Here is a 16,165-nt window from a genome sequence, read left to right on the forward strand (position 1 = left end):
TGAAATCAATGAAAAAAAAATTTTTTTTATATGTGATTGAAAAAATTCTCATTTTTTATTTAACATCCGTTAGTTCAAAAGTTATGAATTTGTATATAATATATATATAAAATAAATCCTATTATTATAGCAATATCAAGGCTAGATTATTGGCTTCAATTTGATATATCGATCATCTAAATCGGTTCAGTAGTTCAAAAGTTATGAATTTTTCAATAAACGTAAAATATTTTTCGGACCACCCTAAAATGAAAATGGGCACCCTAATAAAAAAATTAAAAAATACGGGTCTAATGTTTTGCAATAAAGAACAAAATCACCATTTTAATAAAATTTGTGCAGTTTATGGACCCGATACAGTTTCCATTTCCACCGCACAACGATGGTTTTTTTCGTTCTGGTGTAGAGGTCGTCGAAGATGCGCCACACTCCGGAAGGCCTGTCGTCGAAAATTGCGACAAAATCGCTGAATTAGCCGAGAAAGACCGGCATAGTAGCAGCCGTAGCATCGGCCAAGAGCTGGGGATAAGTCATCAAACCGTTATTAACCATTTGAAGAAGCTTGGATTCACAAAAAAGCTCGATGTATGGGTTCCACACACGTTGATGCAAACAACATCTTTGACCGTATCGACGTGAATCGCTGCTGAATCGCAACAAAATCGACCCGTTTCTGAAGCGGATGGGGACTGGCGATGAAAAGTGGGTCACTTACGACAACGTGAAGCGCAAACGGTCGTGGTCGAAGCCCGCTGAAGCGGCTCAGACGGTGGCCAAGCCCTCATTAACGGCCAGGAAGGTTCTGCTGTGTGTTTGGTGGGATTGTCAAGGAATAATCTATTATGAGCTGCTTCCCTATGGCCAAACGCTCAATGCGGACCTGTACTGCCAACAACTGGACCGCTTGAAGGTAGCACTCATGAAGGAGAGGCCATCTTTGATAAACAGAGGCCGCATTGTCTTCTATCAGGACAACGCCAGGCCACACACTTCTTTGGTGACGCGCCAGAAACTCCGGAAGCTCGGATGGGAGGTTCTTTTGCATCCGTCGTATAGGCCGGACCTTGCACCAAGTGACTACCACCTGTTTTTGTTCATGGCGAACGAGCTAGGTAGTCAGAAGTTAGCCACAAAAGAGGCCTGTGAAAATTGGCTATCCTAGTTTTTTGCCAATAAGGAAGCGAGCTTCTATAACAGGGGTATTATAAAGTTGGCATCTCGTTGGGAACAAGTCATAGCGGCGCATATTTGACTTAAAACAGATGATTGTAACAAATTTTATGAACAAATGAAAATTCAAAAGAATACCGCAGGACTTTTTTGACAGCCTAATATATATATATATATATATATATATATATATATATATATATATATATATATATATATATATATATATATATATATATATATATATATATATATATATATATATATATATATATATATATATATATATATATATATATATATATATATATATATATATATATATATATATATATCTTTTTTCAGGGTTATATAAAAATTATTTTTTTTTCCAATCGCAACTGCAAATTGCTTGCAATTTTTCTTTTAATTTTTTTTTTAGATTTAATAAACTTTTCAGACTCATTTTTTTTCAATCTATTAATCTGACCGACATTCGTGTTTATATATATTTCGTTGTCCATCAATATGCAATCGTTGAATTGCGAGAGAGCCTAATCGTAATGCTTTCTGACTGTTGTTATGCAAATGCTATTCCATTACAGTGTACTATTTCAACAATTTCTAATATCAAACAAGCAAAAATTACCACCAGGCGCAATGTGACCATTAAACACGCTAACCTAAATCGCAGTGATACGAGCTTATTTTACCTATGATAAGGTGTTTACCGCTATAAGTCTATGTTTATTGTTTTTTTTCTCGCTACAATACTTGAATATTTATTTCAAAGATTTTGTTTGATAGATAGTTCAGCTATTATCAAATACCGGCATAATCACGACAATTATTATATGAAATAGAAGGCCCCGGATCTCACATTGATGTAATCAAATCTTACAATTCATTATTGAAAATAAAATCCTTACAATTTGTATAACATTCCAATCATTGTTTTTCCATTGGTAGACAATGTTATCAGAATGTTTAGGGTTTAAGTCAGGTATAATTAGAATAATCAATATAATAATCATAATAACAGAATGTTTTTGTACACAAAGCTTCGGCGCAATACTCTGCGCGAGGTCCGGGACTTTCAATTCGATATAGTCCCTAAAACCGAAAATCGATAACCAAACACAACAGACTCCCATTAAACCCGATTGGATTCAACGAGTACCACTTCAATATCGGCAGCTTCCACCGCGATTCACACCACTCCTCCCAACATTCAACTAGATATAAAAATAAACGGAGCAAAACATCATACTGCAAATGTTTTCGTATTTCCTCTTTGCAGATGCGGATTTCTGCTGCGGTATGCAAAACCCGGAAATGGCAAAACATATGCCCGATACGCGTGTTCCAGGACGTCCCCAGAATCGCGGTCCGTTCGCAATACCTATGCTCTTCTATACTATAAATTTTATAGCTTTAGTTTTTTTTCTCTTCAGAAAAAAAGTATCTACCCATCAATAACCACTTACTTTAATTTCCAATACACACACACCAGAGCTATGTTCCGTTCGAGATGCCTCCCACGTAAAACTTTTCTCTGTCTGCTCTCTTCTCTTTTTCCCAAAACTTTGCTGTCATTAATATATATATTCTGTTTTCTCACTTCTTGCCTTACTATCCGCCTCCTACCTGTGCTCGTATATCTGTATATTTTATTTGACTTCATGTTTCCGTCGAAGCCCACGTTCCGTAATGTCTGCTTGAGTTGAGACTGTAAGATTGTTTTTCCTCCCGAATCCGATATCGTTGCTGTCAATTCGCCGGTAGCTTTTTGTTTCCTAGGGGAATGATATGTGTGTTACTCGTATGTTGTGCTTTTTATCTTCTTTTAGTAGAGTAATTCTTGTAATGATAATGACATATGCTATTCCTATTATTGAGTTTATATGTGTTTCATCCGCATTAAAAATATATAATCATATTGTAGGACTGACAAAAAGTGAGAAATTTTGACATTTTAAAAGTATATTCATATTTTATTCGGATATTGGATAATAACAAGCAATGAGTTCTAACTAACTGTGAATAAAATTAAATCCAATCAAATAACGGACCATTCGGGATTTTCAACATGAAGAGATATGAATACTTCAATTTGATTTTTACTGTGAATCATATTGATGTATCATTGCAAAGAAACAATTGATGGGAATCTGTGAAATTTTGTGCTGAAAATTATTGCTTTTTTCAGGTTATCTTTTGTAAGAAAAAAAAACATCTCATTCAAAGTATAGTTCCACTAATTTTTCCCATTTCTTAGGCAATTTACGTATAAGTTGCCAAAGACATGTTCGTCGTTTGGCGCGAAGACTGCATCTGAAAATTATAAAAAATAGAAATGGGTTATACCCGTAAAAATCTTTTTTAATAGTATCGCTGAATCGCATGAAGCAAGCTGATTTGAACTATTTTACCTTATTTATTCTTCATTACATGAGAACTCTAATTTGATCGTCTTCGATAATAGGCATATCCACCGCTACGATCTTAAACATGTTGCAGTTTGCTGATATCTCGCTTTTCTAGTGGTAAAACCGATTGCCCAACCCTAGGAAGGACAAGCTCTGGGCTATAATACAAACTCACTATTTTTTCAAATAATTTGGACTGGAGCTGGAATAGGAACATACGACCAAGCGTTGTAGTGATGGAAAATTACTGTCTCGGATGTGGCCTCATTTTTCGTTTGACGTTCGCTTCAAAAAAGTCACAAAAATATTTCCTCAGCAACAGTATATCACGTCCCGTGCTTTGCGTACATCCGATCATTATCTGTCCACATGTATCCCTGGAGGTACATGCACGCATTTCTTTTAAATGCGCTAGAATATACGTTTATGACAAATCTACAACCGAACCGATCGCGTGTGCCCCAGGAGAGATCTCTTCATGAAATGAGAATATAAAGTAATATTGTTCAACAGGTGTGTGGCCTGAAAATCACGCTAGACCAAAAATCCTTGAAACGGAACATGTTAACCCAATTTCAACGACTCATAATGGATAACACCTTCCTGAAGTCACCAAAACATTCTGTCAGATTCCTTTCTGTTTGACACTCAATGCAGCTTTTACAAGAAAAATAGCTTTTTCATGTTGTCCATAGAACATGAAAAATACCTGTGTTCAACGAGAAAGCAAACATGTTCAAGGCGAATAAAACATGTAAGCTGCGTAAAAGATAGCGAATGATTGTAGAGCAAAACTGTGCATATAAATCTAAATAAATGTATGACTGTCTATAAAAATGATGATGATAATGGAGTGTGAATGAAGCAATCCACACACAACGGAGCCATAGTGCGATTCCGAAGCCGCTGTGTGTACAAAATACGGTAAGCTTGCAAGATTTGTGGGTGGCCAATAAATGTGCAGATGGTGTTATTACCTTAATTTCGTAGAACACGGTTTTCTTAAGGAGGCCTCATTAAATATCACAAGATTCCGGATCACAAAGCCTCTTAAATGATGCAGATGAAACCAGTCCAACACTGTCACAGAAAAAAACATTCCTGATACCAAAGTTATACTCTGTATTTGATGGGATCAGATAGGTGCTGTGCACGATGAGTTATTCATCGCTGAAGATATTTACAAGCTTCACTTTTAACATGATAACGACAGACAGTACAGAGGCGACGCGTGACCAACTGAGCTACCTGTTCAATTTCATTTGCAACATTAAAACAACAGTATTGCGATGACAGATTTTAACCTTTTTTGTTTCTCAACGTTTATCTATACAGTAAAACCAGTTTTTGTGCTGTTTTTTATGCGAATTTTTTGTGCGTTTTTTTTTGGTGCGACTTTTTTTGTGTGGTATTTGAAAAAAAATGAAGTCATCGGTCATTTTTTTTCTATCCTTGATATGTATTTTATCGCTACATAAGGACTGTGTCAGTTAATTCCCATTCTCATATTTTGTTTTGTTTGTTTTAAGGTGTCAGTAGGAGCTTATTGACAGCAGCATAGAGTTGATTTTATGATCTGCGCAAGTGAGTAGGCCGCTTATGAAATGAAAAAAAGGAAATCGAATGTTGATCACGAATGGAATCAATAGGATTTGGGTTATTTTCTTAAGGAAACTTTTGTTATGCAGTCCCTATCCACCACATAACAGAAAGCTATGTTTCAAATTGTTTAGCGAACACGATTTTTTGTGCGGTCCCTACCACCCGCACAAAAACAGGTTTGCCTGTATTACAAAAGAATCCTACGGTCAACTATGAGCGCAAACTTATCAATGATTTCCTCATAAAATAAAGCCATCTGCCTTATGTCATAAAGGTAAAGTGACCAGATGGTCAGAGGTCTAATGCGGGACACAAAAAACAAAACGTTATGTGAACATAAATCATAGTTTAGCGAGTCTAATTTTTTTGTGAAACTCTTAACATGTGTCTTTGCAATTAAACATGATCTGTATTATTTCTTTCTAAGTATCGGGACTCAGTTGTGATTTTTCGGTGGTTTAGATTTTTATTACGCCTGAAAATCACTCGCTCAGTCAGAGCATTAAAGCCTGGCAAGCACGATTTAAATTCTATCATTTTCTTCAAATTATCAAATGGAAAGCTCGAAAATTCCAATCCATTTTTCATCGATTTTAGTGCTAACGTATGCATTAAAAAATGGACTAATTTCGTATGGCGATTAAAAACAACTACAAACGATAATTTAATGCAACATATTTTCCTTAAATCTTACGTTTATAAATCCTACAACAAAAAGGATTCAAAGCTGTTGATTCGCTGCCTTGCATTGTCAAGCAACTTGATGATTTTTTCATACTGCCAGCTCCACCCCACAGCGAAGGAGTTGGACATCCTGAGGCACTTTGTGTCCGCCAGATATAGCCGATCTGGTATTTACAATATCCTCTCCCTACCGCTCCTGAGGCCGGGAGATCGAAGCAACTGGCCAAACGGTGAAGGAGAATCTGGCCAAAATTGACATTTTATGTGGAAGCGTCAGACGAGACCGGCCGTATCTGAGCAGCAGGCAATCACCCAGAAGGAGTAGCTTGAGATGCTAGTGAAAAACTTTTTTCCGGCGAAAGAAGTGAAAAACTTCTCTTCGTGCTCATAATGAAAGACGAGACGTACTTGATACTAGAATTCAGTGAATGGCAGGGGACCGGGTACGTTACGTTCCCCAGGAAAGCGAAGACGTCGAATATATCCCTCACATCAAGTTCTCAAAGAAGGTCCTTCTCTGACAGATGAGAAGCGCTCTTGAACAGTCTGCCAAATAAAAGTATTGTTTGAGGTTCATCCATTTAAGACAATCAACATGATCAAATCGTAATATTGAAATATATTGATATCGCGGGACATTTTCGCTTCTTTTGTCAAATGCGGGACGTTTCGCGGGACGCAATCTTACGCGGGACATTTCGTTGAATTGCGGGACGTCTGGTCAGTTTACATAAAGGTAATCTTTTTCCACAGTCATCACCATAATTCCGAATAAACGTTTGTGGTGAGATCTCGACCGAAAACAATTCTTGATCCGTCAAACAAAAAAAGTTCTTTCAAAAAAGTTTCAATAATAGTCAGCTTATTACAAAGCTTCGCTTCATCGAATTTCGAATGGTATGAAATAAGCATTTTCAAATTCCCAGTAGGTAATGCGACATCGAAGTCGGCAAATTGTTCGTGATTCAACAAAGCAGCAATTTGTATTCATCTAGTTCCTTAAACCGTTTAGTCATTTCGTCAATAATTTTATCGATTCATATAAACGACGACAATTGATGACGTTACTGTCATTCATAGTTTCGCCAGATACATCAATTGCATCTTTGAGCGTACTATCAAAATGATGATCTGCTTTGAGCTCCTCTATAGAAGCAAGGCGAGCCTTGACGAAACGCACAAATTCTACTACGTCTAATTCCTTTTTTTTTTGTTGCAAAATTTGATAAAGAACACCCGTATGTGCAAAAATATTCGCAAAAAGTTTTAGCAAGAATACAGTGTTGAACTCAAGCATGAATGCGTGAGGACCTCTGGATATATTGACGACACTGTCGCCAAGGTAAATCTCACCCAAACATGCATTGATAGGTTCATAATTTAAATCATCTATTTTTGCTAACATTTTGTATTTTGGTCTCCATAAATTGCTTCAATGTCACGCTGCGTTTTGACGACTGCGAGAAAAATGCCGCAAGAGATGAGATCGTATTGAAAAACCTTGACGTTTTCTTGTTGCAAAACAAAAACCAAGTTCAATACGTGTGCGCGACAGTGAATAACCGTTGCTTCACCAATGTTTGCACACCAGATTTATCTCCGGACATTACAGTAGCGCCATCATAGCTCTGGGCCACAATTTTGTCAGCATTAAGACCAAAGTACGCAGCTATTTCATCCACATGTCCGACCAATGCAGCGGAGGTTTTAAAACGTAAGCAGACATACGTGTACTATACGTACCGGGTTCAAGTTGACGAATGAACAAAATCGAAAAAAAACGCTTGAATAAAATCCGCACATTAACGAAAGAACACCACCACATCCACAGAAATAATGAATGAATTTGTTCGTTTATTTATTTGCACCACGCTCGCTCGGGGTGTTTGGTGCTGTGTACTCTCGCGGTTTTGTGTACTCTTTCAAATTTCAATGACAAACACTGAAGAATGGTGGTGTGTATTTTCCTATGCAAACGGGTTTTGTTCAGCAGAAACATTGAACCGAAAACATCATTTTTACGCAAGGCGGTGCATTAGTAGTAGTGATCGTTTCATACGTAGTTGACTGTGTTTGCCCTGTGTTTGGATGACGACGGGTTCAGATGGATGGTTTGAACCCGGTAGTCATTACCGCTTATTTCGCAACGTGAAGGCTGTGTTGCACCCGGATTGGGGTGTAATCAAATGTAACTATCAGTGAAGCGCCCCTGAACCTCAAACATTGTGTAAAGGTGCTTGGAAGTTACATTCCTTACATTTTTATATTTTCTGAAGCGCCAGCCAATTTCGAGCCTGCGAGTACAACCACCTCTTCGATTTATCTCATATTACAGTCTTGTTCGTCAGCCAGTGTCGCTGACCAGGTTTAACTTTTTTTCCAACACGAACTCCAGTATCGCGAGTATAAAAAAATAAGCTCGGGTTTCTATGTGGCTCGTGGCGACAGTTCATTATTCACGCGACGAAAATTCCGCGTAAACAAATTACTGTTTACGAATATATATAGCCAATTCGATTGCAATTGGTTAATTGTATTTTCTCTCTCGAAAAACGACTCCAAGCACCTCCCATAGGAATTTGTACGAATAATTAGTTGGTAAGATGAAAGTTGTTAAGAAAGAAGTAATAAAATATACACGGTCGAAGACAGTCACTTTTAAACATTGTTTTTTTTTTTGAATATATTTTTCCGACCGCCCGGATAGTTTCCAGAGAATTCGGTTCCAAGAATCGAGAAGTGTTCCCGTTTGTGTTAGCGGTTTCTAGAACAGTAAACTGAACCGAAAGCCGTGTTTGATCCGGCAAAGGTGAAGCTGGAGTGCGGTGAATGGGAGTGTGTGAAGTTCAGTAATCTGGACCTCCCGAAGAAAGGGACGACACTGGAAAAAGTGTCTCCCCTATTATATCCTTCACGGTGGGTTTGAGTTCCACCAAAATAGAAAATGAAATAAGGATATTCGGGATAATATGGAAATCACAAAAAATACCTTCGATAATTCCTCATCCATGTTCCAAATGTGAAATAATATACATTTTATTCTGAGATTGTCTACCTGTCCTATGAACAGTTTGAACAGGAAGTCATTAAACATACTTAAATTGACAGAACTGGCAAGTGACTACCCCACTCGCCATATTTCCCACACATAGCTTTTCTGAATTACCACTTATTCCCCACAATACAGCAAAACATACGGAACAATGATTCTCTCCTAAATAAATCACCAAAATTAAGCTTTAGAATCAAATAAAGAATACCCGAATTGCCTAAAAATGATCGAAGACTTATTTGTAGATGCAATATATTTAAGAGAAAAGTTTCTTTTATTTTTAAATGAAAATATGTGTTTCACCTTCACAAGAATGACAAAGTCATATTCACGTACCCAATTTATTTATCATCTACTCTGCCGTTCTACACATAGTTGTCCCAATTTCCAAAATCAGCAACTGAGAAAAACGCAATCGAAGTTTTCTACCATATTTGTCTACCAGAAGCTTTAAGCATTTCAGTTTAGCAATACACTGGGTTTTTTATAAGCAGAAAACTATGGTTTAATGAAATGTGAACAGATCCCCACACTTGAATCAATCAATCTTGGTTAAGGGCATAAAAAATCATGGTTGGACAGTTATGCCTAGAATATCAACATGGGACAATTGAACTTGATGTTGTTTTGTTTTTTGAAATACTGGAATCAAACAATAAGTTTTTTTTGTTTTTCCGAAAGATTAGGCATAAAACATTGTTTTATGAAGAAGGGAGTGATCTGCAATACCTTTGCAGAATATGCATCTCATTGTTATTAGGCATCAGCTAACGTACACGTGTTCTGTTAAACTTTTTTTTTATTCATTTGAGAATTAGTTCGTTCTTCCAAACCAGAAATGAGTGCATTAGCCCTGCTGAAAGCGTCACATAAAATTCTTGTACTTAACCCGAAATGTTTTTATATCTATGTAAATAAAAATGGATCACCAAATGTGTTGGTAAGCGCAAAACTCGAGGAAGGAATCGTCCAATTTGAGCTGGCTTTATTCTGTTGTATTCTTCTCTGTCCGTAGATCAAAGCTACGGGGGAAAAAAGCGCAAAGTTTTCGGAAGACTGGGAAATGGGAAAATTTTGGAAATTGAATTCCCTTGTGTTTCACAATTACATCGTGATAAGCGTGTCTGTCCATCCAATGTTTGTGCTTTCGAAATGGTTCTTTGTTCGTCAGTGGAAATTGATTATCTGGTGAAATAATGCATTACTATACGGTCGTTGTTAAGTCATGCCGGACCATGTGACATTTAGGGGAAATGAGGTTAAAATGAACGGGGTTTGTTAAATTAACCAGTGCTCAAACTTCGATAATTTAACTATAAACAAATTGATACTTCTTCATTATCCTATTCTTAGAACATTTGGAGCTGTTTAAGACACCCTGTTATGCATGAAACTGTCAAATGTAGAAAATAATAAATGAAACAGAAATTTCTCTCACGGTAGCCATTTTGATGTAATTTTGTGCGCATCGTATTTAAGGAATTTCCCGTAAAATTTCAATTATTCGACCTGATATTTTCGACAAATCATCAGTTTGGACAACTGTTCACATATTCAATGAGAGGTAAACAGATATTTTTTTTTTGGTTTGAGTGATTAATTCGCATTCTAAATTACTTTGTTTGGGGCAAAATGAGACACCACTGGATAACGACTAGCAATGTGATGTTTTCCAAAGCTGATACCTCATCAAATGTTGCTTTTCAAGGGGTTCCTTTTGTGGCTTTGACCCTGAAAAAATATGCCACCTCGACCAAGAACAAACCTCAATATGTGAAGCTTTATGTGTGTTCTTACTACTTTTTCGCACGTATGAGTAAATTCTAATTACTTCTTCAGATGAATAAGCTCAGCATGATTCATACATGTTCCTACTATTTCAATAATGATTCAAACAAATTTAGATAAGGAACAACGCATAAATGTATTCCATTTAGCATGATATTTTGCCACCACCATGTGATCATTTTAACTGCACGATAAAAAAAATGCTCGATTTTACATCTTATTTTCTTTTAATGAGAAATGTACTATTTTTATTTTTTATAATAAAAACCGCTTGATATCTTGAACAACAGATAGTTAAGCCATAATATTCTTCGAAGACCGGAAATTGTAGCAGTATGTGGACGAAGTAAATGGGCATATTCCTTAGGGTGTTCGTTTTAACCGCTTTTCCCCTATATAATTTCGAAAAAAATGCGCTTGAAGTTTGGTGCTATGAGCGGTTTTTATTGGGCATTCGAAACAATTTCGATACGTTATTGCTGCTGTACGCGTGATTTTCCAAATCTTATTGATGTGGTGTGTACCTTACGAAATGCTTAACCTAATCCACCTTTATTTCTTTATTTTATTTCTTTATTTTATTTTATTTAATCCATCTGACATCAAATTGTCTTAATGGACCTAACCAAGTCAGTATCAAATACACGCATTGCGAGTGTCAACTTATTCTGAAATAATCATTTAATCTAATCCGAAGCGCATTGCTAGCGAGATTAAAGTCGAAGATGTGAAAAATCCTATTGAATGTAGCAGACATAAACTCCATCGGATCATGCTGGCCATACAAACTATTCCGGAAATCGAGCCTAAGGAAATCACGATGACGTAGGGTGCGTTCTGGAGCATACATGTTTAGATTAGCTAGCAAGAAAGGGGAGTCAATCTCGTTCCTCAGCAGCTTCGCAACAAACATGGCTTGTGCTGCAGATCGCCTGTTTTCCAGAGTATCAATTCGCAGCAGATTACAGCGTTTCTCGTAAGGAGGCAATTTTCTTGGATTCCGCCATGGAAGATTCTTCAAAGCACGTCGTACGAACTTTCTTTGTACAGATTCAATGCGCGCTTTCCAAATGCTGGGGAAAGGGCACCATACAACAGAAGCAAATTCCAGGATAGAACGAACCAGCGCACAGTATAGAGATTTCAAGCTAAGCGGATCCTTAAATCCATTGGTTACCTTCAGAACAAAACCGAGCTGCTTGTTTGCCCTGGAGATGATGTCGTTGTAATGGTAGATGAAAGTGAACTCCTTGTCAAGCATTACACCCAAGTCGCGCACTTGTTGAACCCGCTCGATGGCTTTACCGGAGAAATTAGGAGAAATAGTAGGAGAAATTGATGGGATTCCGCTTTCTGGTGAACGATATAACTTGGCATTTCTCGACGCTTAACGTCATACAATTTCGTACACACCACGTCTCAAAAATGTTCAGCAAGCTTTGAAGATGATGACAATCATTTATGTCTTCGACAATAACGTAGACCTTAGAATCATCAGCATAGAAGAGTCTCGTTCCACTTGGCAGGACGAAGGACACGTCGTTTATAAATAATGCAAAAAGTAAGGGGCTTAAATTGCTCCCCTGAGGCACTCCAGATATGTTTGTGAACGACTCGGACTCATGTGACCCTATTCTCACACATGAAGCTCGATTCTTCAGGTAGGACTCGAACCACTCGACAAAACCAAGGGCTACGCCACATTTCGCTAGTTTTTCGAGAAGGATTTGATGATCAACCCGGTCAAAAGCTGCCTTCAAGTCCAAGTAGACGGCATCCACTTGGTTACCAGCATCCATGGCGCGAATACAACGCGATGAGAACTCAACTAGATTGGTGTTCACGGATCTTTGTGGGTAGAAACCATGCTGATTCGTTGAGATGTACTGCTTGCAACTAGCAAAAAGCGATTCATTTATAATGATCTCAAACAGCTTCGAGCAGGCGCAAAGAGAAGTAATGCCGCGATAATTTTTAGCATCTCGTTTATCTCCTTTCTTGTGGATGGGAAATAGGTACGATTTTTTCCAGCTCGAGGGAAACACACGTTGCTGCAGTGATCGATTAAAAAGTTTCGTCAGCGGAGAGGCCAGTGCAGAACTGCATTTTTTCAACACTGCAGGTGAAATTCCATCCGGGCCTGGAGCATACGAGAATTTAAGCCTTTGAATTGCTTTGACTACATCCTGTTCAGATATTTCGAACATTTCAACGCTATATACATCCCGGGGAGCATCCTGGACAGATAATCTCACCTGTTCAGGTTGAGCTGTATAACTGTTGAAGGCGCGTTTGAACTGTCGTGCAAATAGTTCGCATTTTCCACTGATCGAGTCAGCAGAAAGTTCGTCAAGATACATTGATGTCGGGAGACCGTTTTCATTTCGCTTTGAGTTGACGAACGACCAGAACCGTTTTGGATTCACACGTAGGCTCTCCTCAATACGAATCTTGTATCTGGCATACAAAAATCCATTGTATCTCCTGTACTCATTACTGGTCCGATTGAACTGCAGCTTCGAGTGTTGAGAACGTTGACTGCAGTAGGAACGTAGAGCAGCAGATCGACGACGTTTCAGCAAGCGTAAACGGTTGTTTGACCATGGCGGTTTACACGGAGGAGACTTCAAAGAAACGTGTGCTGTAATCGCCTGAAGTACAGCGTTGGAGAAGAATCCAACTGCTTTATCGGTATCTTGAATCGTGTCCAGAGTATTCCAGTCGACCACGAGTAATGCTGCACATAAATGCTCAAAATTGGCCCGTTTGAAATCGAAACCAGGATCGTTACGTTCTGTTTCGTATGTTACAGCCGTTGGATATGCAACGATTAGCTCGAGTGGAGGATGACGAGGATCAATCCTAGAGAGCGATTCAACGGATTCGCTAATCTGGTAACCAGGTAGCACGATGTCGTTTACGAGGACAAGATCAAGAGTCCTGTTCTCTGCATTCTCCAAGCTGTTAACTTGGGACAAGCCGTGGAAGCAGAAACCATCCAGAAATGAGCAGCTGGCAGCACACGGTCGAGAGCGATCCAGATCAACTGACGCGTATCCTTCCTCGTTAACAGCAAATTAACCTCGTTAACAGCAAATTGTTGACGGCGCCAGTGGTTGTATGGTTAGCGTAACAGCCTCACAATCCGATCGGCCTGGGTTCAATCCCAGCTGGCGTCGTTGGGATTTTCTGAGGCGAAAAATCTCTGGTTACGTCTTCCTTCGGAGCGGAAGTAAAAGAAGTTGGCCCGGCTCATGAGTTGTTGAGTCTGATAGGTAGGAACAGGTGGAGTCGCCTCCCTGATGTCGGTGATTGGCACTAAAGTGGCGGAAATAGGCCGACGAAAAATAAGCGAAGATAAAAAAAAAACAGCAAATTAACCTAATGTAATCAATAACTCGAAATTTTCAATTTTGCGACTTGACCCCTCTAACCTAACACCGACCATATTTTCTATCTATATAAATAAAAATGGATCGCCAAGTGTGTGGTGAGCGCAAAACCCAAGGACGGAATGGTCCGATTCGCTTTGCGGCTTTATTTTGTTATATTCGTCTCTGCCCGTAGATCAACGTTATGGTGAGAAAAAAATTGAAACTCTAGAAATACATGAAGGAAAGTTCGGAAAAAAGGATTCCCATACGTTCTACAATGACATCGTTTTTAGTCCAATTTAATTTTGCGTTTGCGTTAGGCATCAGCTAACGTACACGTGTTCTGTTAAACTTTTTTTTTATTCATTTGAGAATTAGTTCGTTCTTCCAAACCAGAAATGAGTGCATTAGCCCTGCTGAAAGCGTCACATAAAATTCTTGTACTTAACCCGAAATGTTTTTATATCTATGTAAATAAAAATGGATCACCAAATGTGTTGGTAAGCGCAAAACTCGAGGAAGGAATCGTCCAATTTGAGCTGGCTTTATTCTGTTGTATTCTTCTCTGTCCGTAGATCAAAGCTACGGGGGAAAAAAGCGCAAAGTTTTCAGAAGACTGGGAAATGGGAAAATTTTGGAAATTGAATTCCCTTGTGTTTCACAATTACATCGTGATAAGCGTGTCTGTCCATCCAATGTTTGTGCTTTCGAAATGGTTCTTTGTTCGTCAGTGGAAATTGATTATCTGGTGAAATAATGCATTACTATACGGTCGTTGTTAAGTCATGCCGGACCATGTGACATTTAGGGGAAATGAGGTTAAAATGAACGGGGTTTGTTAAATTAACCAGTGCTCAAACTTCGATAATTTAACTATAAACAAATTGATACTTCTTCATTATCCTATTCTTAGAACATTTGGAGCTGTTTAAGACACCCTGTTATGCATGAAACTGTCAAATGTAGAAAATAATAAATGAAACAGAAATTTCTCTCACGGTAGCCATTTTGATGTAATTTTGTGCGCATCGTATTTAAGGAATTTCCCGTAAAATTTCAATTATTCGACCTGATATTTTCGACAAATCATCAGTTTGGACAACTGTTCACATATTCAATGAGAGGTAAACAGATATTTTTTTTTGGTTTGAGTGATTAATTCGCATTCTAAATTACTTTGTTTGGGGCAAAATGAGATACCACTGGATAACGACTAGCAATGTGATGTTTTCCAAAGCTGATCCCTCATCAAATGTTGCTTTTCAAGGGGTTCCTTTTGTGGCTTTGACCCTGAAAAAATATGCCACCTCGACCAAGAACAAACCTCAATATGTGAAGCTTTATGTGTGTTCTTACTACTTCTTCGCACGTATGAGTAAATTCTAATTACTTCTTCAGATGAATAAGCTCAGCATGATTCATACATGTTCCTACTATTTCAATAATGATTCAAACAAATTTAAATAAGGAACAACGCATAAATGTATTCCATTTAGCATGATATTTTGCCACCACCATGTGATCATTTTAACTGCACGATAAAAAAATGCTCGATTTTACATCTTATTTTCTTTTAATGAGAAATGTACTATTTTTATTTTTTATAATAAAAACCGCTTGATATCTTGAACAACAGATAGTTAAGCCATAATATTCTTCGAAGACCGGAAATTGTAGCAGTATGTGGACGAAGTAAATGGGCATATTCCTTAGGGTGTTCGTTTTAACCGCTTTTCCCCTATATAATTTCGAAAAAAAATGCGCTTTAAGTTTGGTGCTATGAGCGGTTTTTATTGGGCATTCGAAACAATTTCGATACGTTATTGCTGCTGTACGCGTGATTTTCCAAATCTTATTGATGTGGTGTGTACCTTACGAAATGCTTAACCTAATCCACCTTTATTTCTTTATTTTATTTCTTTATTTTATTTTATTTAATCCATCTGACATCAAATTGTCTTAATGGACCTAACCAAGCCAGTATCAAATACACGCATTGCGAGTGTCAACTTATTCTGAAATAATCATTTAATCTAATCCGAAGCGCATTGCTAGCGAGATTAAAGTCGAAGATGTGAAAAATCCTA

At 37.9% G+C, this 16,165-nt stretch overlaps 1 protein-coding gene across 27 annotated transcripts in view; it reads left to right on the top strand.

Moving 5' to 3' along the window:
* The window catches only part of LOC129769323 (glutamate-gated chloride channel), a 445,802-nt gene that overhangs the window by 298,321 nt on the left and 131,316 nt on the right, over window positions 1–16,165 (top strand). For 18 of the 27 annotated variants that reach the window (XM_055771497.1, XM_055771499.1, XM_055771512.1 and 15 more), the window contains one exon: window positions 2,450–2,536. The exons of the other annotated variants lie outside the window; for them this stretch is intronic. In XM_055771497.1, coding sequence (XP_055627472.1) covers window positions 2,450–2,536 — 87 coding nt within the window. The remainder of the gene's footprint in view (window positions 1–2,449; window positions 2,537–16,165) is intronic. 27 annotated transcript variants of the gene reach the window in all.

Source organism: Toxorhynchites rutilus, chromosome 2, assembly GCF_029784135.1.
Source record: "Toxorhynchites rutilus septentrionalis strain SRP chromosome 2, ASM2978413v1, whole genome shotgun sequence".
In the NCBI taxonomy this organism is placed as follows: domain Eukaryota; kingdom Metazoa; phylum Arthropoda; class Insecta; order Diptera; family Culicidae; genus Toxorhynchites; species Toxorhynchites rutilus.